The sequence below is a fragment of the Uranotaenia lowii genome, chromosome 1, assembly GCF_029784155.1.
Source record: "Uranotaenia lowii strain MFRU-FL chromosome 1, ASM2978415v1, whole genome shotgun sequence".
In the NCBI taxonomy this organism is placed as follows: Eukaryota; Metazoa; Arthropoda; class Insecta; order Diptera; family Culicidae; genus Uranotaenia; species Uranotaenia lowii.
The window spans coordinates 200,753,114-200,776,731 of record NC_073691.1 but is presented as its reverse complement, the minus strand read 5'-3'; the positions used below and the strand labels follow the sequence as shown (position 1 = coordinate 200,776,731).

General features: G+C 40.0%; 1 protein-coding gene across 5 annotated transcripts; it reads left to right on the top strand.

The window, feature by feature from the left end:
- The first annotated feature begins 823 nt into the window (after positions 1–823).
- On the top strand, positions 824–22,663 carry LOC129744056 (baculoviral IAP repeat-containing protein 6-like). 5 transcript variants are annotated; one of them, XM_055736416.1, is made up of 23 exons: positions 824–1,042; positions 2,380–2,845; positions 2,912–3,222; positions 5,666–8,091; positions 8,156–8,382; positions 8,446–8,667; positions 8,899–9,141; positions 9,311–9,746; positions 9,814–11,600; positions 11,659–13,288; positions 13,357–14,032; positions 14,102–14,345; positions 14,416–17,898; positions 17,957–18,123; positions 18,191–18,874; positions 18,938–19,165; positions 19,232–19,406; positions 19,469–19,649; positions 19,721–19,962; positions 20,021–20,475; positions 20,546–20,734; positions 20,811–21,436; positions 21,641–22,663. In XM_055736416.1, coding segments are annotated over exons 2-23 (14,853 nt in total). In that variant the 5' UTR covers positions 824–1,042; positions 2,380–2,625; the 3' UTR covers positions 21,642–22,663. The 5 variants fall into 5 exon arrangements, with proteins under 5 accessions (XP_055592391.1, XP_055592374.1, XP_055592365.1 ...); XM_055736399.1 differs by having other exon boundaries at positions 2,384–2,845; positions 20,811–22,663; XM_055736390.1 differs by having other exon boundaries at positions 20,811–22,663.
- The last annotated feature ends 955 nt before the right edge of the window (positions 22,664–23,618 follow it).

Sequence of the window (23,618 nt, the reverse complement as noted above, 5' to 3'; positions counted from 1 at the left end):
ATGTCAGTTTCTTCGTTGGAAAGGTGTTGCGAGAGCAGGATAGCGGTTCCCTTAAAACAGCTATAGAACAAGCGAGATGTCTAGAGAGACATCAAACTGCGACTCCGACATGTCTGTTAGCTTCGTTCAATCGTAGGTAGAAACAAGTGTCTACTGGTTTCTTGCAACCGGTAGTTGTTCAATGAGCCAATGTTTCGGACGAAACGAGTCAGGTCGTTGTTCAATAAAGCAAGTTGAAAACGATCGAAACTAGTCAATACCGATCCAGCTCGGCCTCAGGATTCGTTTTGTCCCGAGCTTCGTTCAATCGCAGGTAAAAAATGGTTTCTATACTGGTTTCTGACAACTGGTAGTTGTTAAATGGTCGATACTGGTCAGGTCGTTGTTCAATGAAGCAAGTTGGATTATCGACCGAAACTAGTCAAAACCAATCACACCAGCAGAAGGATTCATTTCGACCTGGTAGAAATCGATTGGAAAATGATAGGTGATCAACAATCCATTTCTACTTGTTTCGACCTATCTCTACCAGAATTCATTGAACAGACTTTTCGGTTGCCACAATTTCTGGAATAATATTTCAGTCGATTTTAACCCATTTTTCAATAGAAGATTGGGGGACCTGCAATTGGCACATTTGTTGACTTGTAATTATCCAAGTAATATAAAAATCCATTATTTGAATTTTGTTCGATGAATATCATCAAAGTTTTAGCGGATTTCCTTCAAACAAAACATTTTGTGACAATTCAAATATCGCTTATGCGACTTTTTGAAAAGTTATCTGAAGTCTGCCAAAAAGTCGAGTTGAGTGGAAAGAACGAAACCGCAAGTGTCTGTGTGTGACTGCGAATTCGTGTTCGATTTTTTAAACGTAAAATATCGCTATTTTTCAGCGCTTAAAGTGAACTTGCGTTGCGTAAATCGGTGCCCGGTGTTCGCGACTACCGGAAAAAGGTGGATTTCGATCGGGGGAAGCGCACTCAAGTGCGATTCAAACGTTCTGAAAAACTCGAATACGTTTTATGGCTGAGGAAAATGTGTAAGTTTTCTTACGCTTGTTCTTGTTGAGCTGGTCGTTTTGTTCGTAGGCTGCTCTCTTTTTGCTGCGAGTGTTTTTCTTTTTCACCGAATGTTGTGCCAGTGTGTGTGAGTGCGGTGCGGAAGCAAAAGTTGCGCAAGAGATTGCGACGAAGATATCGGATTGAACCGACCCTATTTGATTTTAGCATTCACTACGCCCAGTCAAGTATTTATTGAGACACTTGCAGGCTGGTCGTTGCTTTTGTTTTGAATAACAATATCACAATCGATCTTCACTTTGTTCTATGATTCTATCCTGCATTGGTTGCGTGAGATAAATCCATGATTAGTTAACACTTTTCCTCTCAATTTTGTGGTTTTACGCAAAATGTATTAAATATGATGTTATTGCCGGTTAAGCCCAAATAATAAATCCTATGCAATAAATTACAATAAATGAGAATTATATTCTCAAGATGTTTTATAATCTGACTAGTGTAAGATATATCAGATAAGTATATAACCTATACGGAAAAGAGAGGGGAAGCAAATTTTTTAGTGAGCACAATTTTACTCAAAACTAAATTATGTTGTAAAAAAATTAATTTGTGTTTATTGCACCTTGCTTCATAATTAGTTTGGGAGGAAAAACGTGTTTACTGATTTTGTTGTAAATCAATGAAAGTCTGGTATCGATGCTTCATTATTTTATGTGGTACAAATATTCCGCGATTGAACATGGCCTTGTTGCCAGTTTTCAAGATAGTTTAAATGCTTAATGCCAAAAGTAAAACATGAAATTTTTGCTGCTAACATTTAATTTTCTATTCAATTATTTATGTATTTTTTACCTGTATCACAACTAGTGACTAAACAGCCTTGCTTGTTATATTGCGTATGTTTTAGAAGACTTCTTTATGATATTATAATTTAGCAAAAACACTGCTCAAGACTCGAGCAAAAAACTATTTCTTAGCGACTGCCAACAATTACGACTGCTGCTGACTGCTGGCCTGGCTACTCATCGAATCGAGGCAAATTTCGAGTTTTCTACTGATGGTGGTGAAAATTGTTCGACTAGTATAATTTGTCAAAACATTCATGGGTTAATTTTTATACTAAATTCTACCAATTTACAGAAAATAATATTTCCGTCAGTGGCAGTAGATCCATAAAGTGGTAAAATAAATAAAAAAGCCACAGAAAAAATCTTGCTCGCCACGCCATTCGTAATAGTGCCAATTTACTAATTTCAAATTTTCATTCTTTTCTTTTCATGTTACGACAATACTCATCATGGCTCGGCTGTGACTTATCATCTACGCACCAATCGATTTGTTTTTTCGGGCCAATAAGGAAGTGGTGTGAGCTTGGAACAGTCGAAAATCACGTCTATGTAGGCTTGAGGAAGCAAGTCTCGGATAGTATTTTGTGTATTTATGAGCTAGGGTTGTGTTTTGAATTTCCAACTATTTTTAAGTTGCGCAAATTGGTTTGTGGTGAAGACAAATCTTTCTCTAAGTGGCAAATAAATTTTATAGTTGAACCGGATACACCGAAAAATCCTACCCGAATTGCAACAGTGCGTGTTGTGGGGTGGTGATGGCCTCCGGTGGCGGAGGAGCAATCGTCGGTGGTATCGGAAGCAACAACAGTGAAGACCAGTGGCTCAAGGAAGACGGCTACCTGAACGTAGATGTTGAAGCCGATCGTATCGTTTACCACCCGCTCCTTAATGTGATCCTGGTGTTCACACGTGGCTCCGCTTTGAAAGTTCTAGATGTCAACTCCGGCGTTATTTTGCAGAGCTATGCAGTTTCCGGTAAGCGAGACAGATTGCATCATGTACGTTTTCGGAAATTCAACATTTTTAAATTCTTTTCATCAGAAACACTTCCACCGCAATGCCGCTATTTGCCGGATCAAGATAAGATCCTATTTTGGAATGGTAAGAACATTTCGATGAGGGGCGACTACAATGGGGTGCTGCTTCTGGACACGATCTTGCAGGCACCGATCAGTCAGGCCGATGATCCTATTCGCATTGAGTTGCCCCTGTCAGAGGCGGTGTTGTTTTTTCAATGCCTTCAGAACCTAGAACAGAATGGTCTGGAAAACACGACCGACGTGACCTTCGAGCTAAACCACAAGATTTCCGAGGCCCAGCAATTCGTTAAGCGTGGAATAAAGGCGCAAAAGGTAAGTACAGCGTTATTACGAGTGATGGGTTCAAAAGTTAAAGTATATGTTTCGATTGCTCTCTTTAATTTTATAACTGTTCAAACCTATTTATAAAAGTTTTTGTTTATTCAGCCCAATTTACTTTGAAAAAAAGTATACGTTACATTACACAATACTTCATAAAAGTAAAGCTCAGCCTCGAAAAGGTTATTATTTTTCTGTTACACAGCACATTATTGCACATCGTAACAACTTAGTTTAACCCCTTAAAGGTTGTCATTTGTTTGCTATTATTGGGATATTTAGTGGTATGAATAAGGTTTAGCAATTGCTTTGGTAGCTTTTACTTAGCTCGAAATCAATCAAAGCAAAAGTCCAAAGCATTTGCTTAGTTTGGTACACAGCAAAAAATTTCTAAAAGTACACGGAATCTAAAACACGAGTGATCTATTTTTTCTTGAGTGTAATTACAAAAAGATGTAATTTTAAACTTCTTTCGATGTAATATTAGTCTGTTTTCCAAAGTTGAATAGAAATAAACTGTTTTTATTTAATTTTACACTGCATCATGCAAAAATCAACCGGTCAACGAAATTTATATCACAAACAGTGTAAAATTATATCTGTTCGATTTAAAATTGAATGCAAATATTTAAATTGTGCCTTTTTATATTTCGCGTCGGACACAAAGTAAACAAGTCGGAAAACTATTCGGAAACGAGTCATTCAAAGGCGTAGCTACAGGAGCACTTTAAGAGTCTTTAAAGTAGTAAGTTTATGAGACGTGAAATAAAGAATATGGTTGAAACTGATAAGTTTTCTCTCCATTACAGCAAGGTCAGATTTTTCGCAGCGGCTGATATCAGGCCAGTGATTATCCGGAAAAACTTTTGTCAGAACAATTCGAGTGTGCAGGATGCTGACCGAAAAATTATGATTTCCGGAACCATTCGAGGATGCTGATCATGCTGATTCGAAAAACATCCCCGTGCTGGGAATCATCGGATGCAACAACAATATCAGCCTGACGCTATCCGAATGGTTTTTATGTTCAGTTTTGTAAATAAATGTGAATTAAAAATGATACATGCGGCGTATTTATTCAAGACAAAAGCAAAAAACTTAATATTTAGAAAAAAATATCAATAATTACGATAATAAATTTTAAAATTTACATCCCTGTGTATTTTTACACGACGGCTTTTGTGATCCAATCTCGTGCATTGATTTCGATCTAAATTTACACGCCTCAAAAATTACATCCTCGAAAAAAATACACCGTGATAGAATTTTACATCAAAATCGATGTTCCGTTTTCGTGCATCGTTTTCGATCTAAATTTACACGAATTTTTCTTGCTGTGTATGAATAAACATTTGCTTAGCGAATGTGTACTAAAGTCTTAGAACATAGCTTTTGCTTCGAAAAATAGAGCTATCCAACCAGCAGAATCTGAAGTTTTCTAAAGTAAAATGAAAGAAGACGATCAGAAAATTGAAAACTACGGCTAAAGCAGCCTTGAAGTCGACGACGACGACGACGGGTGGTGGGTGTAAGAACGACCGGAATTTTGTGTTAATGCGTGCTCGTATGTTGATGTTTAAAGAAAAATGAATACATATTCGAATATTGTTAAACAAAAAATGGCCTAACTTTAATATTTATCATAAGCTCTCCCACATGTATTCGGATCGGGATAATCCGATGTATAAAAAAATAGGCAATAGGCGCGCATTTTAATTTAGATTTTTTTTTTAAGTTTAGGATAATAAAAAAATTATATTAAAATGAGAGATCTGTATAATGTTTTAAATTATTACAATTTATTTCTTACTTTGAGCCAATTGGAACTTCTTCCACTATAGCCGGATTTTTTTTTAATTTGAAATATTTACTAATTGATTTGTTTATTGTCATCTTAGACGAATGATTTTATACAACGACAGAAATATGAAAAAAGTTGAGTTATCACTTCGACTTTTCTTTATCCATGTTGAAAATACCTTTTTGAATTGTTTTGAAGTGAAATATTGCTAATTTGATAAGTTCATGACGTTATTGAAGATTTTTTTATTGGAAAAGTCTGCTACCGAGCATGCTTAGAAAATAAAGCAATTGCTATGAGATTTGTCGAGCAATTGCTTCAGATTTGAGCTTTATTCATACCAAACTAGCTTGTTCTAAAAGTAAAAGCTCCTGACTGAGAAAACAGCTGTCAAAAAAAACTTTATTCATAACAACCGAAGCAATTGCTATAAGCGACTGCTCGACTGCTCGATTCAGTTTAGCAAAAGCAATTCCTAAGTTTTTTTCATACCACCCATTGACCTACATAATGAATATGAAAACCTCCTCATGTTGTTAAAAATCCATTTTTAGTGCGATTCTAAAATACAGACTGAAACGTTGTAGATTAGGTACAGTAGTCAAATATTGTTGAAATATTGTTTGTTATTTTCAGTGGGAAACCATCTGTCTCGAGTTGCCCCATTCTTCGCTACGGATGGTAGCCGGAGGAATGGTTATGCAGCTGAAGCGCCTCGATCGACACATTCCTGCACTGGCCATTGCATCAGCCATCAATGAACGGTTGACCGATTTGCTGGAGGGGGCTCGTGTGACAGAACCTACCGCACTCAATCGCTTCCACATGTTTTCGGAGGCAGTTCGGAGGCAAACATTTGAGGCGTGGCCCCACATGGACTACAAATGGGTCCTGCCGGATCAGATGGCTCAAGCAGGATTTTATCATTTCCCGGGGGACAACGGAAACGGTGACCGGGCAATGTGCTTTACATGTAACGTTTGCTTGGTTTGTTGGGAGAAAACGGACGAACCATGGAGTGAGCACGAACGACACTCACCCGAGTGCCCTTTCGTTAAAGGTGATTTCACTCAGAACGTTCCTTTATCAGTGACATACGCCTCGAGTCCAGCGATTGCTACTCCAGGCTTCACAATAGTGTCTGCCGGAGAGCAAGGAAATGTACTTTGTACCGGGAATTCGTCCGCCGATGTCACTATTTGGAATTTGGAGCGACAGTTGGTGAAGGTTCATGACTTCAAAATCAAGCTCCATCCGGATATTCTAGCTACAACAACTCTCAGCATGGATACTAATGTGCATGAGGTAGAATTAACTGCTCTTGCCACGCATTACAACAAATCTTTATTCGCGGTCAACAAACCAAAAACGGCTACACTATCTTTGAAGCCGAAAATGCTCGGAACCAAAATTGTTTGTGGTATTCGTGTGCTGAGTACGGAACCAGAAACAAATTCTGGTGAAAAAGAAACTACGCTTCTCTTCATTGTCTACAATATTGAAAATCCAATCAACTGTGAGCAGGACAGCCCGACAGCCAATTCAAAGTCTAAACAACGCCTGTCAACACTCCTGGTATCACCTAGCAGCAACAATATTCCTCCGGCGAAAAAATCCTCCCTCAGCACAATCGATGAGAAGTATGAGGACGACTTTATCAAATTCCTTTCGGATAATACCGATTCTCAATTGCTAGAATCGATAGACAAATTGATCGATATTGATATAAAAAAGGACGAAGCTCACCTAACGCAACAGTTTGCTAAGCTAGACGATACACTTAACAAATTGATCGAAGCATCTGCTTCCTCGACTGGCAGTTCCGGCGAAGAATTTTTGTCCTTGGGTAAGCAGCTTCCCATTAGCATTGGTGGTATTGGAGGGGGAACGATCAAGCTTACAGACAGCAATAATCAAGTGGCTTCAACCAAACCTTCACTAACGGAGAGCGTGAGTTCAACCGGAGCTTCAGCCGGCAGTGATGCTGATGTTACGACTGCCTTATCCACTGCTACCAGTTTGGCGACTACCAACAAATGTGAAATCAGTTGTATTCCGCTGCAATACATCGAGCTGCCACCGTTCTACTGCAATTCGCCAGAAAATTATAAAATCGGAGAAATCATTCCTTCTAGCGATAATCGGCATCTGCTGGTGGTTGTTCGTTTGAACAAAATAAAAACCAAGGTAACTAGAACTGAGATTGATGTGATGGATAAAAATGAAAAAGATGAACCAGCCGAAAACGAAAAAGTTACCGGTGAAATTCTGGAAGAAATCGAAGAAAATGAGTGGAAAACAATTCTCTATCTTTACTATCTCTACGAGGATGGACTGGTAAAGTGCGATGAACCATTGGTGAAATTTTTAACAGATGATGAAACTCCGGTCGAGATCATCATGCTTCCAAAATGCGACAGTAGCGGAAGAATTTTTGGCGGTAACGATACCGAAAATGGTGTGTTCGTCATGACCTGCGAGGATGGAAAACTCCGAATTGTATCCATTAAAACATTGACCGTTATTTCTGAAGTTGGTGTCGCTGATGACCGTTTCGTATCTGCAACTTATTGCAAAAGTCTGGAACGACTTTGCGGCTGTACGGCCAAAGGATGTTTGCATTTCTATTCCTTCTACGATCTGGATGCAGATTCAAGTGATGAACGCGACGATGATGTTAGTTGTGTGATCGAGAATAGTGGTAAATTGATCATGGATAAACCTTCAACCATGCCAAGCCTTCTTAAGTATGACGCTACACCGTCTACTTCATCTTCACCGGCTCAACCACCTTCTGGGTCCACCAACGCGAATCCAACATTTGCCGGAGATCATAACTATTGTGACGTACTGCTAGCATTCAAGTCGGATATGTCGATGAACACCTTGAAAATATTGTACTCGTTGACACTATTCAACGAAATGTTGACGCCTTACACAGCTGAAGTTCCAGGTTGTTGGAGTGAGCTGGAGCAAGCACAAAAACAGCGTCGTCATCCTCAACATTTGCGACCGGGTGATGATACCCATTTGACCAAAACGTGGAGGCTACATAATGGCACGTAAGTATTGGAATTATTTTTTCGTTACATATAATTCCATGATATCATTATTTTACCTCAACAGTACAACTTTGGACGAACATCTGATCGAACTGAGTCTGCCGAAATGCACCTCACTTGGCCATATCGATTTCAAATTCTCGCTCTATCAACCGTGTACTAACGCACCAGCCATCCAGGTGACCTTGTTGAAACAAAAATCTACCGGTTTGTGCTCTCGTCGGAAATCACAATCCATCAACAGGGTCGATGAATCTATTAACTTCAATATTGGTTCAACGGATGGGAAAAGTATGTTGAAATTGTGCCCTTACCTAGTGATGATAAGGAATTAATTCTATTTTTTTTTCTTAGATTCCATCGAGAATCCAGTATTGAGCGAAGAATACCTCAATGCACGAAATGCGGAGATTTTAGTGGGACCTATCGAACTTGCTTCCTGTATGGATCTTAGTGAACAAGCAGGTTCCGTGACGCTAACTAGTCCGAAACTACTAAAATCCAAAGGAAGGAACTATCTGCTTCACATCAAAACTATGACAGACTTTTCCAAGGATGGACAGGCCAAAACTAGAGGTAAATATCCCTAAGAAAAAAAAAGGTTCCTTCAGCTAGAAAGCTTCCCTCGACCATGATCGGTGTGCGTGTTTACTAAAAAAAACTCATGAATGCATTGTGTACATCATTGCTTATGAACGAAAGGCATTCACTTACATGTCACCACACAAATAACCCTTCATAGCTTTGGAGTAGCAATATCTAATCCACCCCAACCCTTTTATATTTCCGCTATCACGCGATTGCTAGTTCCGGTGCGCAAGAAGGGTATCACTAGCATATTGTTGACTTCATTCGTGCACAGTATGGCTCGTGGCAAATCTGACAGCGCATCACTTGGTGGTTCTTCTTCGACGACTGCAGGACCTGCAATAGTTGGGAAGGATAATAAAGGAGGCAGCAATGGCATGGATTCGTCACCAACTTTGCCGTCCGATCCCAGCAGTACCTCCGCTAATACCAACAAGTCGCAAAAAAATGACTTTTATATAGGTAATGTCACCAGGGTGTATTTGCTCCATTTTCGTTGTTGTTTGTTGATAAGTTAAAAAACTAATCAAATCCATCACATCTCACTATAACCTGCGTAGCCTAACGATACTGCATTTCCCAAAAATGATAAATTAAAATAGTTTCTTGATGCTTTTTCTAACCCAACCAGGATGCGACTGGCTGAACGAGATATCCATCACGGTTCGTTCAACTCGACAAGTGTACAAAATCGAAAACGAGCGTGCCCAACGGCTGGCAATGTTGGAATCAAATCTGTTGCTGAACAACTTATTGAAAATCTTGTACAACTATGCTAATCCGGAAGAAGACGAAGCTGTTCAGTTACAGCAGAACATTGTTTTCGATATCCTTATTTGGATCGTAACCATTCGGATGATGCGATATCGATACCCAAAGAACCCTTTCGGAAAGAAAACTCTTTCCGGGGAAATCAAAGATTTAGCTTCCAGTGACATTAACGTTCAACAATCTGAGTGTATACAATTAGTAGAGAAGCATTTAGTAGAAATAGTGCGCCACTGTATAGTTCTGGGAAATCGCAGCATAGCTCACAAGTGTGTCAAGTTTGTGAGCGTTGCTTTAGAGTAAGTAGTAATGCAAAACAAGTTGGTGTAGAATGTTATAAAACATCCATTTCTTTTATTTCGCTAGGGGTGCTCAAAACATGATAGATAAAGACGGTTGCAATCAATTCGAGAAGACTTTGAAGCAGGCCATCGTTACATGTCTACCGGAAATAGTCGATTCTCAACATGCAGGAGCCCTAAGATGGTTCACGTTGCTCATTTCAGGAACCTCGACAAGCGATTCTCACAGTCCCATTTCCGAGCACTGTATCTCACTACTCAAGGATGTTGCAATCGAAATGAACAAACGAGCTAGTCCATATGCAGCACTTTTGCGCACTCGGTTCGGACTGTATGGATCACCTTTTGATGCAGAAATTTTTGAATCGCAACCGTCATCCGCTATGCGAAACCCAAATTTGTCGTTCTCCTGTTCTTCGATTGGAAAAACCGGCTCAGTGGCCAATTCTGCTGCGGCAAATCAGCACTCATCTATAGATTTGCGCTCGGTTTGTGTTACGGATGGGTCGGAATTGAAATTTCTTCCATTACAACTGCGGCGTCGCGGCATTGGAAATCATTTCAAGGGTTTACTGGAGGTAGAACCATTACATTATGTATGCAGTTCGACATCGGATGCAACGCGCTTGGAAAACATTGATGCAAATAACATTCAATCAACAAATATAATAGACGATTTTCTAATGGAAAATACTGTTCAAAACAATATGGAAACAGTGCAGAATCACATAAAGCTAGAAGAGAAAGAAAACTTAGACGACGACATGATGAACAATGTTAAGAATATTCTTGTGGATAAAATATTTTATTCCGCGTTGAAAAAACATAAACTGAAAGATGATGTTAACGAGGCTAAAAAGGCAGAGGATCTTGATGCTCAAAATGAACACTTCAACGAAATTGAAAGTTGGGGTCCATCGAATGAGCCAAGGATTGTATTTGTCGGAGGTAATACTAACGAAGCAGCCTCGATAATCGATGATAAATCACAGGCCTCGATTGCTTTGAACAATAAGATCCAAGAATTTTTTGAAGACAGCAATGCCGAAGAAAATGCAAACGGTTTACCGTGGCATAAGTTACTAAGCACACCACCGAAACAGATGATTGTTGTAGAACGGATGCATTCCGGTGCTATGCGATACATAACTCTTGATTTCGGGGCACCCATCATGTTGACTGATTTGATCATTCCTGCATGCTCTGATCTAGCTTCGCTTTTCATTGATATATGGTGCTTTGAGGAAGAAGCAGACAGCGTCCGGTTAGTAGTATCCTTAGATATCGGCTCACGTACATTGGTTCTAAGTGATCTTCAACCTCCACCAATTTGTCGATACCTGAAAATAACTATCACGGGACGTTACGGCATGTCTGCTACCAGATGTCGTATGCCAATGGGGTCATTCTATGGTCATATTGTGATCCTAGATCACGAAGGGTATGCCGACCCGGTAATGAAATATCTGAAAAATAAGAAAAGTAATCTGCCAGCTCAAGTCAAAATCCTCAAAGCTCTTTACGAAGACGTTCACTGCCGGTATTGCTTGTCCAATAGTAAATTAATCGATATGCTGCAACCGTATGTAAATAGTGAAGCATCGAATATTTCCCATATGCAAGCATTCCTAAATCGCATAAAAGAAAATGGTGGAGATCACACCGGTTCCGCAAATCCATCTGTCTCGGCTGCCTTCCAAGAGAATCAGAAGGTGTATGCTGTATATGAGGAATGTATGGCATTCCAGCATCAACTAAATGTAATAAAACGCGTGATTGATCGTATTCGTGCACCACTTGATGTTCCCGAACAACCGAAACATTGTCACCCGGATGCAGAACTTCCCAGAGGTGAGTGGAGGAATTTTAATTTATGTAATATCCTGTAACACATTTTTTCCGTTTCTAGATCTATCTTCAATATACACCGACAAGCTTCGCGTTCTGAGTGAATGCCTTATCGAGACTCTGTTGCACCTGATCACGACCTATGGAGGCCAAAACGTCGCTAACATCTACTCTCACTTTGACCAAGATACTTGTAATCTCCTTTTCGATACCTTGGTCATCAATGGGGATACCCATATCCAGCTAGCCACATGTTCCATTCTGGTGCGAATGTGTTGCTTCAAACCTTGGTGGGGTGAATTTCTAGCAGAAAAGTTTTTGAAATTATACTCTTCTCAAAACAGTCGCATCTTTCCCCAAGATCGTGTATTCTTTCTTCTCACTTATTTGGGACGAAAAAGCATTTCTATGGGCAGCTGTCGATCGATTGTGATTGATGGTATTTTGAAAGCTTTGGCTACCCTCCTAGCACCTATATCGGCAAATCACACAAACAGATCCAACATCTGGTGCAACACCGACTTAAATCTGATTGGATGGATTTTACTGTTCCTGTCAGTATGTCTTGACGAAGGAGTTAACGACGGCAAAAAAGATCCGAGCAACATGCGGTGGGATTTCATGTCCGGTGAAACGGATATGGCCAAGTCGCGGTTGAATATGGGTAATGGTAGCTTGCGCACATTGACTCGAACGTTCAAGAAACGATTCCTTCCAAATAAACATTACACTACTCCGCTTAGCGGAGGTGTTGGAAGCAGTGGAATCAGTAGCAACATAGTCGCCGAGAAAATGTACATGATGAATACTGATTCTTTGCAAACACCAGCGAGTAAACTGGAAATGGCTCTCAAGCAGCATGAAAATCAGTTGAAAAAATTGCAAAACAGTGTAAAACAATCGTTTGGGGTTTACATAAACGAAATAACAAAGAATAAACCAGCTATTCGAGCACCAGCTAATGATGGCAGCCCACGAGCACCTCCAAACTATGGAAACGATAAAGACAATGGATCAGACAGTAGCTCTAGTGAGTCAAACGAAACAGCATTTGATAAGGGACTAAAATCTCTGAAAATCGGAAACATAATTGTCGTTATTCGAGGATTAATCGGATTAATTTTGAATATGGATTTCACCTGTAATATGGACCTATTTTTGATAACGTGCAAAATCATTGCTCGGCTTGTGCTGGCATGTCGACCTGTTGTTCAACTCTCAAAAATAATCACCACAAACCAGTTGCTTCAACTGGTTCGAATAGCAGTGTGGGAAAATCAACAACAACCCTGGGCGGTGCATGCTATCACTTGTTTGTTGCAGGATATATTGGAAGCAGACAAAAATTTCAAAGATGAAGACAACGATTCCGGAAATTCTTCAGGTGACGAAGCAGCTGGAGGTGCTGGAACATCTAGTGGTTCTTCGTCCGAACTTCCTCCACCAATTCGTTTACCACCAGTTCCGGAAACGGCATTCAAACCTGTTGTTATGCACAACAGCATACCTGTGTCCAAGGAAATAAGCTACGCAGACGCCGTCAAAAATCAACTACCTTCATTAATGGAATGTGACGATGCCGACATGGAGGAACTCCTCATCCTGGATGATATGCTGGAACGAGAAAAGCGAGCCCTTAAAAAGTATGGCAGCAATACTAATGGCCGCGACGGACTAATGTTCCTTTATAAGTAAGAGTTGTTAACTATCTATGTTTTAAACAGGCAAATATTCTTATTCCAATTTTTTCCTTTTTCAGAACCGTTTCATCGGCAATGGATGCTCGGCTAGAGATTGGACTAGATACAAACGTTGAAATAATTTTGAAAAGATTAGCCTTGAAAAGTACTTTCAATCTCATCGCTATCCTCCCACACGTAGCCATAACGGATGCTATGAACGCCAACCAAGGAGAGTTAGCTGCCTGGCCAGAATCCATCGTTGAACCATGGTCCGGTGTAGAATATCAACAAGGACTAGAGACGAACATCATGCTGACAGAAGTGTTCGATAATATTCTCGGTGATTTACATCTGATTGATTCCTGGCTCAATTTAGAAAAAATCCTGCAATTATGGTTAACATTGAATGGGGAAACCCTCGAACAAGTTCCGGGTAGCAACGCTCCAGGCCTCAATGCTTATTCGTTCCCGAAGATTCCCTTTGGTGATCGAGCAGTGCACGGGCTATTGAAAGCCCTGGCAACACATTCGAATATCAAACTACGAGCATGGTGTCTCGGTTTTCAATGTCTGATCCTTGCCTGCAAACCGCATTTTGAGGCGGACTATATGGATGCCAATTCGACTTCAAGCGATAATCACTTCCGGAAGATGGGAAATCTGATTGTGAATGACGACAATTTCGAAAAAATGCTGTTACGTTTCTTTTCAGGAGTTGATCAGTCGATCTCTTCTCTGGATAGTAACCGATATGTAAGTTCATTGATCTATTTTCTCACTCATGCCAAAATATGAATAACACAACAATTTTTTTTTCCACAGGCTGGACCAACTGTATGTAAACTAGTTTTGGAGTTGTTCGTTTGGCTTGAGCTGAAATGTAACGTTAAAGACAAGCTGAAGGAAATCCTTTTGAAGGTCATACTCCATTTAGTTCAGTTCGGCGGAGCCATCTCTAATCAACAGGGACCTATCGATGCTCAAAGTCAGTTGATCAAAGAGCTTCTTTACTTTTCATATGACAAGAGCGACCTCGGTGTGGCAATGAGCATCATAGAGTGTGTCTGTAAGTATCTGTGTTCATATCTAAGGACCTTCAAATTTATACTTATTCAAATAAAAATTTGGTTTTCTAGCATGCCTTGTGTACAACAACATTGTTAATGTAGACAAATTATACTGTATCCGAGCGTCGGAAACCAGTAATTCGAACAACATGTTTGGTACCAGATTTGGTAGCTTATTTGCGACAGTTCTTGGTTCAGAAAACTCCCGTCAATGCAAAACAGTTACGGACAACACGCTACTGATCGATCTGTTAAAATTGGCCTCCATATTGGTTAATACAAAGAACCCTCGAACAGGCGAAGATAACGCTACTGCCTATGACAATTCAGCATCTTTCAACGATCTGAACACTTCGAATGAAAGTCAAACGGATGAAATAAAAGCAGAGCAACAGAACATAGAACCTAGACCAAAAACACCGTGCTTTGCAGATACTGTGTTGCAACATAGTCCCACAATGATTCGACTGCTGAGTTCCTTGTCTCACTGCTCCAATTCGTCCTTTGCCATGTTAGTGGCATCATCAATGAGTTCATCCGCCCTGAGTGATTCTAAAAACAACACACTGAGTGAACCGCAAACGGTGGCCGATGCCGTTTTTCAATTGCTGCTCTATCTAAGCCGAACGGCTACGCAAAATATTTTGGTAGTTAAACCTTTGTTCGATTACATTAACTATACCGCCAGTATGCGTCATGCCATGCCTAAACTTCAACTTTCAGAACCTTTCTTATGGTTCATTTTGAAAGTTTTGGAAACATCTGCTTCGGTAGCCATTTTCGCTGATATGGGAGGTATCAAAGTGCTTTGTGAAAGTCTCGTACGCAGTAACCGAACGCTCATCAACACTCAGCCTAGTCTGGTTTCAATGATCATGCAGAGACTGTCCAAATCATCCAATTTGCAGACAACATTATCAAGTTCGTCCAAAAAGAGTTCCTCGTCCAGCACTCGCAATGAAGATGGCCTGATCAACTTTGCACCGTATTGTACAATATCTTCTGAAAACCAAACCGCACAACCAGCTGATGTACTGATTCAAGCACCCATTGCTTCGCATCGTCGTGCTCGAAACCCTGCTTGGAGTTATCTTTTTTATCCAAATGAATCCCACGTAGACTTGACCATTACTCTTCCTACAGCAGTATTGTTGAAAGAAGTCCAGTTGCAACCGCATCTGTCGACGCTGGCTTCATGCCCATCCGCCGTAGCGATTGAAATCACTCGAGACAGCAATCTAGGTCCGATTCCGATTACACAACCTATTTCCACCGTCGGAATGACTTGCATTCGATTGAAATTCGCACAACCGGAAATTGCCACCAGCGTTATCATTCGCTTATATCGGCCACGAGATGCTAGTAACATTGGATTGACTCAGATATCCGTTCTCGGAACTACAACATTCAGCGATGTCAACTACAATACAGGAGGTTCAAGTTGGGCTACAGGTAGCAATATTGCTGGTCCAAGTACTAGTAATGCTTCTGCTTCCGGAATAAAACCACCTAATGACTCCCTGAATGAGTATCAAAATGATGATGACAAGGTAGCTCGAACAAGCCTCGGTTGGCTTCGGATCTTAGCTCAGTGTTTCAGCGTCGTAATCTATGCAGCGGATCAGCAGTTGACTAATCGTGTCATCGATGCTGCAACAGAAGTCCCCGGCTTTCTTGAAGCATGTTGTTCACTATTAAACATTGCTCCTTACAGCCCCAATTTCGCTCTGCAGAATTTGGAAACGGTTCTCCTGAAACTGGGACTTCACAACCGCGATCTGGGTCTGAAATTGATCAACATTCTACTCAAGGAAAGCATCCCACAAATGTTTCAACTGAGTAACGATTCCATATCCGATCTTTTGTATCACTTGTGCACTACTCAAAACGATTTCACTCAAGACCGATTAGAGGCGTTACTTGGATGGGTGCAACAATTACATGACACCTACAGGAAAAATCAATCAAATCACTTTGTTATGCATGCAACAAACCCATACAGTGGATTCATCAAATGCCTGGCTTCGATCCTTTGGCAAGCACATGCTATCGAATTGATTCCTAATCTGTACAACATGATCAGTAAAGAACTGTTTGAAACACTTTATGATTGGAATCAAGAGCTAGAACATGATGAACCTCTTAAGAAAGCCATCGATGCCGTCCTTTGTTCTATTTGCTGTATAAGACCTGAGCTCTTCACGATGCTGCTGAAGCGAATGGGAGTTCTTGTTCCGAATTTGTCCACTGATCTCACTGCTTCGATTTCCGACGATAGAAAAGACGGAGAGTGCACCACTGATGACGTAAAACAAGAAGAATCCGATTCGGCAGAATGGTATAGTCATCTGGTAATCGAAGACGTTTCCAAAATGAATTTGTCAAAATCACACCTAGCCACTATATCGTTAGCTTGCCAATCTCCGCTTGCAATGCAACAGTTAATAGATTCTGGACTGCCCAATCTGCTTACTTCAGTTGTTTTAGAGTTCTGCCACTGGGCGTTGGTTAGTATCAATCAGCTTGATCGAGAAAAATCGAGTAGTAACGAACCATCGGTAGACAACGATAATCGCAAAACATTCGAGGAAGAACAAACAGCAACTGCAGGGTACAGTGAAATCCCACAAAATAACTCTGAAACTTCCTGCCTAACAGACGCTGATAAGGAACACCATAAATATTCAGGAAACTGTTCAAAGGAGACATCCTACCCTATGGTGAACATTCAAAAGGTTACGGAAATATTGAACTTTTTCACCGATGTTTGTTCCGAAGGTCTTATGCGCGATTGGTTAGGTTGTTTTGAAGGTTCCATTTTCTGGGAACCGTTGCTGTTGCTCCTATGTAATAATAAATTGGCAATTCTAGCTCCGGAGGTTACTCCCCAAGCTTGTCTAGATTTGGAAGAATGTCTCATTAAATTCCTTTCAAAAGTAACAGCATGCCACCCTAAAAATCAAGAAGTTTTAACGGTAAACCTCATCTCAGTTATACGTAAATCGGACACAAATGGATTGAGCAGCATTACAACCGGTGGCACACAGGCAAACAATCGTGTTACTAATGGCAACAAATCTTGCATATCAGGTTTTACGCGCAGATTAGTCTTGCAAATCCTGCTGGAAAGCGAAAAAATACTTGTTACAGTTAGAAGTGATCTTCCACTTCACAACAAAGATCAAAATACCTACACGGTTAGCAACCATCCATCAAAACGCCCCAATGCCCATTTTCTACTGTTTTATCTAAGTACCAATGCCAAATGTCAAGAAATTCTTGATCAATGTGCGACTGTGTACAACCAGCTAGTGCCGAACTTTCCCTCCGATAGTCGCGTTGGTGAAATTCTAACTGGAGCTACGTCGAACGTTGGTGGTTTGATTGGTTCAGCCACAGGCAACAGTGACTCTCGAAAAGAGCTTTGGGAAATGGGGTTGGGCATGGAATTTCTCAGTGTAGCTGCTGGTGTAACCGCTAAAGATAAGCGTCTAAAAGAGGCAAAAAATCAAGCAACCACCATGAAACAGAAGGATATCCTGTCCATGTTTAGTAAGTTTTGATGTTCTCCAACTAGGTTCTTGTTTTTTAACGTTTACATCGTTTTCAGAAATGAAGATTGACGATCCGAAGCTAACAGCCCCTGAGGGTGTGACGCTTACACACACTGCAGTGCCAAATGGGATGATCACAAGTGACACCACGATATCGCAGATACTGGCCATGCTTAAATCGACCAATGTGTCGTTGTCTACACCTTGCATTAGTATGAATTTGGTATGTTATCAGAAATAATTTTTATTCCTTAGGGGCTTATATTCTAACTTGTTTTTTTTTTTTTAAGATCGAAGCAAAAGGCAAAACAGATATAGATCTGGTCTGTGAAAGCAGCAGTGGATCGTCGTCATCCTCGCCAATTCTGAAGGCAGCAGATTTCATTCCGCTTCCATCACCGCTTCAAATTTTCTCCAGCCGCGGGGGTCTTTCATTGCTGGCCCATTATTTGCCTACGGTTTACCCAGAAACACCAAAAGCTCATCAGCAGTTTGGGGACAAGGATAAAAATATTCCTCCTGGCGGCGAATGGGTGAAAGTCGAACAAAACGAGGAAATTTACGAAGATTTAGACGATATTTCGGCCGAGTCTTCTCCCAAAGCACAAGCCATATCAGCGGTTCCCCAACACTCCTTGACGGCCTTTGCGCTGTTTCTGAAACTGCCAGCCTACTCAGAAGTGCTTTTACGGGATAAAGTTCGCGCGCAATGTCTGCTACGACTAATATTGGGCGTCACTGGTGATGGTGAAGGAAACGAAATATACAGCTTAGCGCTGTCATCTTCATTGCCGACCTTGCCGTTCGAGGTATTTAGGCAGCTGTTGGATAGTTCACCGTTGACCACCGATGATGGAGTGCTGTTGAGGCGTATGGTTATTGAAGTAGGTGCCATTCATTTGGTGTTGAATTGTTTGAGTATATTCACCCATCACAACGGCAGTGGATCCAGTGGTTCCAATTCATCGGATAATGTATGTTTGATTTATTTTCGTGTTTTTGTTTTATACTAATAATTTCGATGTCATAAATTTAAGATCCAAGCCACAGCCAACAGTAAACCAACCAGTAGCACTAATGCACCTGCAGCAGTCCCCTCAACGGCCAATGGCGGGGAGGAACAGCTTAATTCAGACGACAAAAGCCACATGTACTGGGCCAAAGGCACCGGTTTCGGTACAGGATCAACACAACGATCTTGGAATATTGAACAAGCTCTATTGCGTCAAAAAAGCGAAGAAGAGCATGTTACTGTGCTATTGCAGGTTTGTATAGAACGTATATGTTCGCTCACAAAAAAAGTATTCATATTTTCCTTTTAATTTTCCCAGGTTCTCTCGAGTTATATCAATCCAGGAGATAAATTACCTGCAAATATAGACAGTGATGAACCAAGCTATCGAGAATGTAGTGAAACACTACCGGAATTACCTCCAATATTTTTGGATCTCTTACAACAATCTTGTCTTATTCCGGCCTTAAGTTCGTACCTTAGGAACGATTCTGGTTGGTATCTTTTTGTTGGTTTTATCTTATTTGTTTAATTTATCGGTTCCCAAATCTTTCAGTTTTGGATATCACAAGGCACATTCCCCTGTACCGGGCGATTCTACAACTGTTAAGAGCTATCTCGCTTTCGACGCAGCTGATGTCCTTATTAGTGAACAAAGACAACGAGGGCAAAATATCGATAGCAGTTTTGCTATCCAACATGAAGGCATGCGTCGACACATACGCAAGCCGTTTAAAGTAAGTAGCATTGATTCAATATAAGTTCGTTGTTATTAGGCAAATTTCAACCTCTTGTTATTATTCCACAGGGTCAATAAAAAGTCCAACCTTAAGGGACAAACGCAAAAAATCACTGTCAGTCTAGATGATGGCGATGATGAAGGATTGGCACTATTAATTCCCGACATTCAGGAAACGTCACTTCTTGTGCAGAGTGCCACTAATTTGGATGCTTCCGATGCTGAGGATGAACAAAAAGAGTCTGTTTCCCGACCATTGGCAAAATCTGTGGAAGACAAATATATGGAGCTAATGAAGGCGCTTCAATTCGGTGAGTAATATCTATTATTATGGAATAACAGGAATAAAATCTATTTGTATTTTTACAGACACGTTTGAAATGATCGCCGAAACAGAAAATGGCTATCGGTTCACCATCTCTCACCATTTCGAGACTAACGTTCGGATGGCGGGAGACCGAGGCCACCCTGGTCGTGTTAAACGATTGGCCCAAGAAACTGTAACCCTGTCCACGAGCCTTCCGCTCTCTTATAGTAGTTCCGTTTTCGTACGCTGTGATACCGATAGGTTAGATATAATGAAAGTATTAATAACGGGCCCAGCTGAGACCCCGTACGCCAATGGTTGTTTCGAGTTTGATGTTTACTTCCCTCCGGACTATCCGAACTCGCCGATGATGATTAATCTGGAAACAACTGGCCGTAACACAGTTCGCTTCAACCCAAACCTGTACAACGATGGCAAGGTTTGCTTATCGGTATTGAACACATGGCATGGCCGACCGGAAGAAAAATGGAATTCTCACACGTCCAGCTTTCTACAGGTAAATGAGACATTATTCATGAATGCTTGTAAGGAATATTTACATTTATCATATTCAAAACTTTGCAAAGGTGCTTGTATCGATACAAAGTCTCATTCTGGTGCCGGAACCGTACTTCAACGAACCGGGCTTTGAGCGCAGCAGGGGGACGCCAAATGGGACGCACAGCTCCCGCGAGTATAACAGCAACATTTATCAGGCTTGTGTGCGCTATGCCATGCTGGAGCAGTTGAAAAATCCATGCCCATGTTTCAAAGAGGTTAGTGATCTGAAGTTAAAAATGCATTTATACAAAACTTTCACTCATACTTACATATTTTTCTATTCCTTTGTAGGTAATCCAAACCCACTTCTGGCTGAAACGGAATGAAATCTGTGCACAAATCGAAGATTGGATCGCTGAGTTGAGTAAACCTTTGCAGAAAGAACGAACCGGCCGCACCATTTCGTTCAACGCTATGGTATTACGTCGACAGTATCGTCAGTTACGAGAAGAGCTGGCTAAATTAGCTCCACCCGAAGGATTGGACGAACTGGATTATCCGTTTCATGCCGGGATAACGCCTACGACGCCATCGGCCGCCCCTAATGGCAGTACTACTATAAACACTGCAACATCTGCAGTCGATGATCCTCCTCAACAGGAATCAGGAAGTATGAACATTCCTCCGGCTGAACCACCGCTCGAAGTTATGTCTGGGCTAGCGATAATCGGGAAGATCGATATGATTCCCGATGAAGAAGAGGATGATGACGATGCGGCAGATTCGATCATCGAACTCGAGGTAGGTCAGGATGATGATGATGCACAGGGAGAAGGCAGTGTGACCAAACCAGACGAAGAAGCTGGTAGCAGTAGCAGCAGCAGTAATGGCAAGGAAACTAGCATTCCTGATGAATTGCAACAGCAGGAAGGGGACGGCGACTTGTCACCCGAAGAGATTGTTCTGTCGATGGTGTGGTAAGTGTTTTGTCCAAATCTCTATTTTTGTCTCTTCTATTGGTGTCTTCAATGTGCGTGTATGTGTGTGCGTAACATCCCAACCGAAAACTGCCAATCAAATTTGTGCAACTCTCATGTCCTAATTTGTAAAAAGTGCCATCTGTTTGCTGGCAAACGAAACACATTTTTAAATAAGACATACTTTCGAACGATTTTTCACAGATACAAAACCACGCAATTGGAGCCTTCAGTCAATTTATCTCTGTAAATGAACAGTCACACACTACAACGCTTGTTCTTCCCTTTAATTTGAAATCAAAGACAGTGAAAAAGGATAAAATCAAACATATTTGTCCAGCTGAACAATATGAAATCAGACATAAACAACTAAGAAATCCTTAATATTAAAAAAAAACCTAAAAACAGGACTCAATATATACAAGAGAAATAATACCAAGCTAAGCTTAATTGATCATAGAACAAAAGCAACAATATCAAACGGAGAGCTAAATTTCCAAGTGTATTTGCGTAATGCAAAATAGTTGATGAGCCATACTAGAAGAAGCGAAGTTGAAAGGAAAAACGAAAATGCCTTGTTTATTTAATATTTATTTGAAAGGGAATGCGCTTCAAAGGAAAAAAAATGTTTTTGATCGGTGTATATTAGAATGGGCGCAAGTTTTAATTTATACAAACACGAGAAGCAAAACGTACTGAGTAGGGTTCTTTGAACGGTTTAAAGATTAAATAAGATTATTTTTTAACACCACCATCAAATTATAATAAACTTTCAGTTTGATGTTTAGCTTATTTTTGTTTTTCAATTCAATTTCAATTCAATTTTTTTTTTAATTCTTATGTTAATGTTTTTTCATTTCCTTTTTTTATAAGTAAATCAGAAACGCTTTGTATTAAAAAAAATGAGCCTTCCTATTAGTTGAATATAAATAAGTCGATTATTCTGTACTATCCAGTCAAAGTCAAAGACTCTTGAAAACCGAGCGAAATCGCTTGAATGTTTCAGTTCTTGTGATGCAGTTTTAATGTGTTTATATAGTCTTTGATTGACAGTGAATATAAGGTGGTGTTTGATGATTTAATTTGGACGCTGCATATTTGGCCACAAATATGGCGATTAATGAGGAAGCTATGAAATTTGCAACTGGAAATTATACAAATAAAAACATCTTACATGGATATTATACATTGTACTAGTAACACATATTAATAAATTAAATTAATGAAGTTTGTCGTTTCAACTGTTTCTAGCGCATACCGAAAAGCCTCCAGAGGAAAATATAGTTGGGCTTAGGCTAATATGAACACGCTCAAACGCGGATATCGCGCTTAACATAATAACTCAAAAAACTTTTTTTTTTTCAATGCAATAATATTGAATATTTATAATTAAACTGAACACTTTAAGTAACTTAATATGTACTTGAATTTAGTAGAATCTGATTTATTGATCATTAACGTGCTTAAAACATTTGGAACAGTTAGTGATGTTGAAAATGAGTGAATGGCAAAAGTAATTTCGAAGATGTTTTAAATGAATATTTTCCAGACATCATCATTCCAACTACCGGATATATATTTGCAAATGAAAAACAATCTTTCCTCTGCTTTGAAACATTCTCTAGTAAAAATAATTATTCCTGCGGAATTGAAACATAGCTGATATTTATTTACCGGACAAGAATCTTTCTGAAGAAAGCTGGTGAATGGGATAATAAAAAAAACTCGTAGAAATCTTGTTTGTTGGAGAACATTATATGTGCGTGGTAGAACAATGATAAATATAGGGAAGCTAGTTAGTTCTTACGAAAATAAGGAATTTGCAATTGAGCTGATCGAAAATTAGTCAATTTTTAATCACCCGATTCAACTTAAAAAAATGTTTATAAAGTTTCATTCACAAGATCAATCAATGATCGTTTCACTTATCACTTTTTAACGCATGTTTATTGTATGTAATACCTAAGAAGCTCTAGGAAAATGTTTGATTTGTTGATGTTTGAATGTCTACAAAGCCAAATTTATTGACAATTCTGCTGTATTTGCTTTTCAAAGTGTCACTATGGTTTATTAAATCTTTTCTGGAAGGTATATCGGCCTAGATTTCAGTTGGAACAACTCCACTAAAATCTCGGCTCAATTATTTGAACGATGATTTGATAGATTTTTCTCTAATTAATCG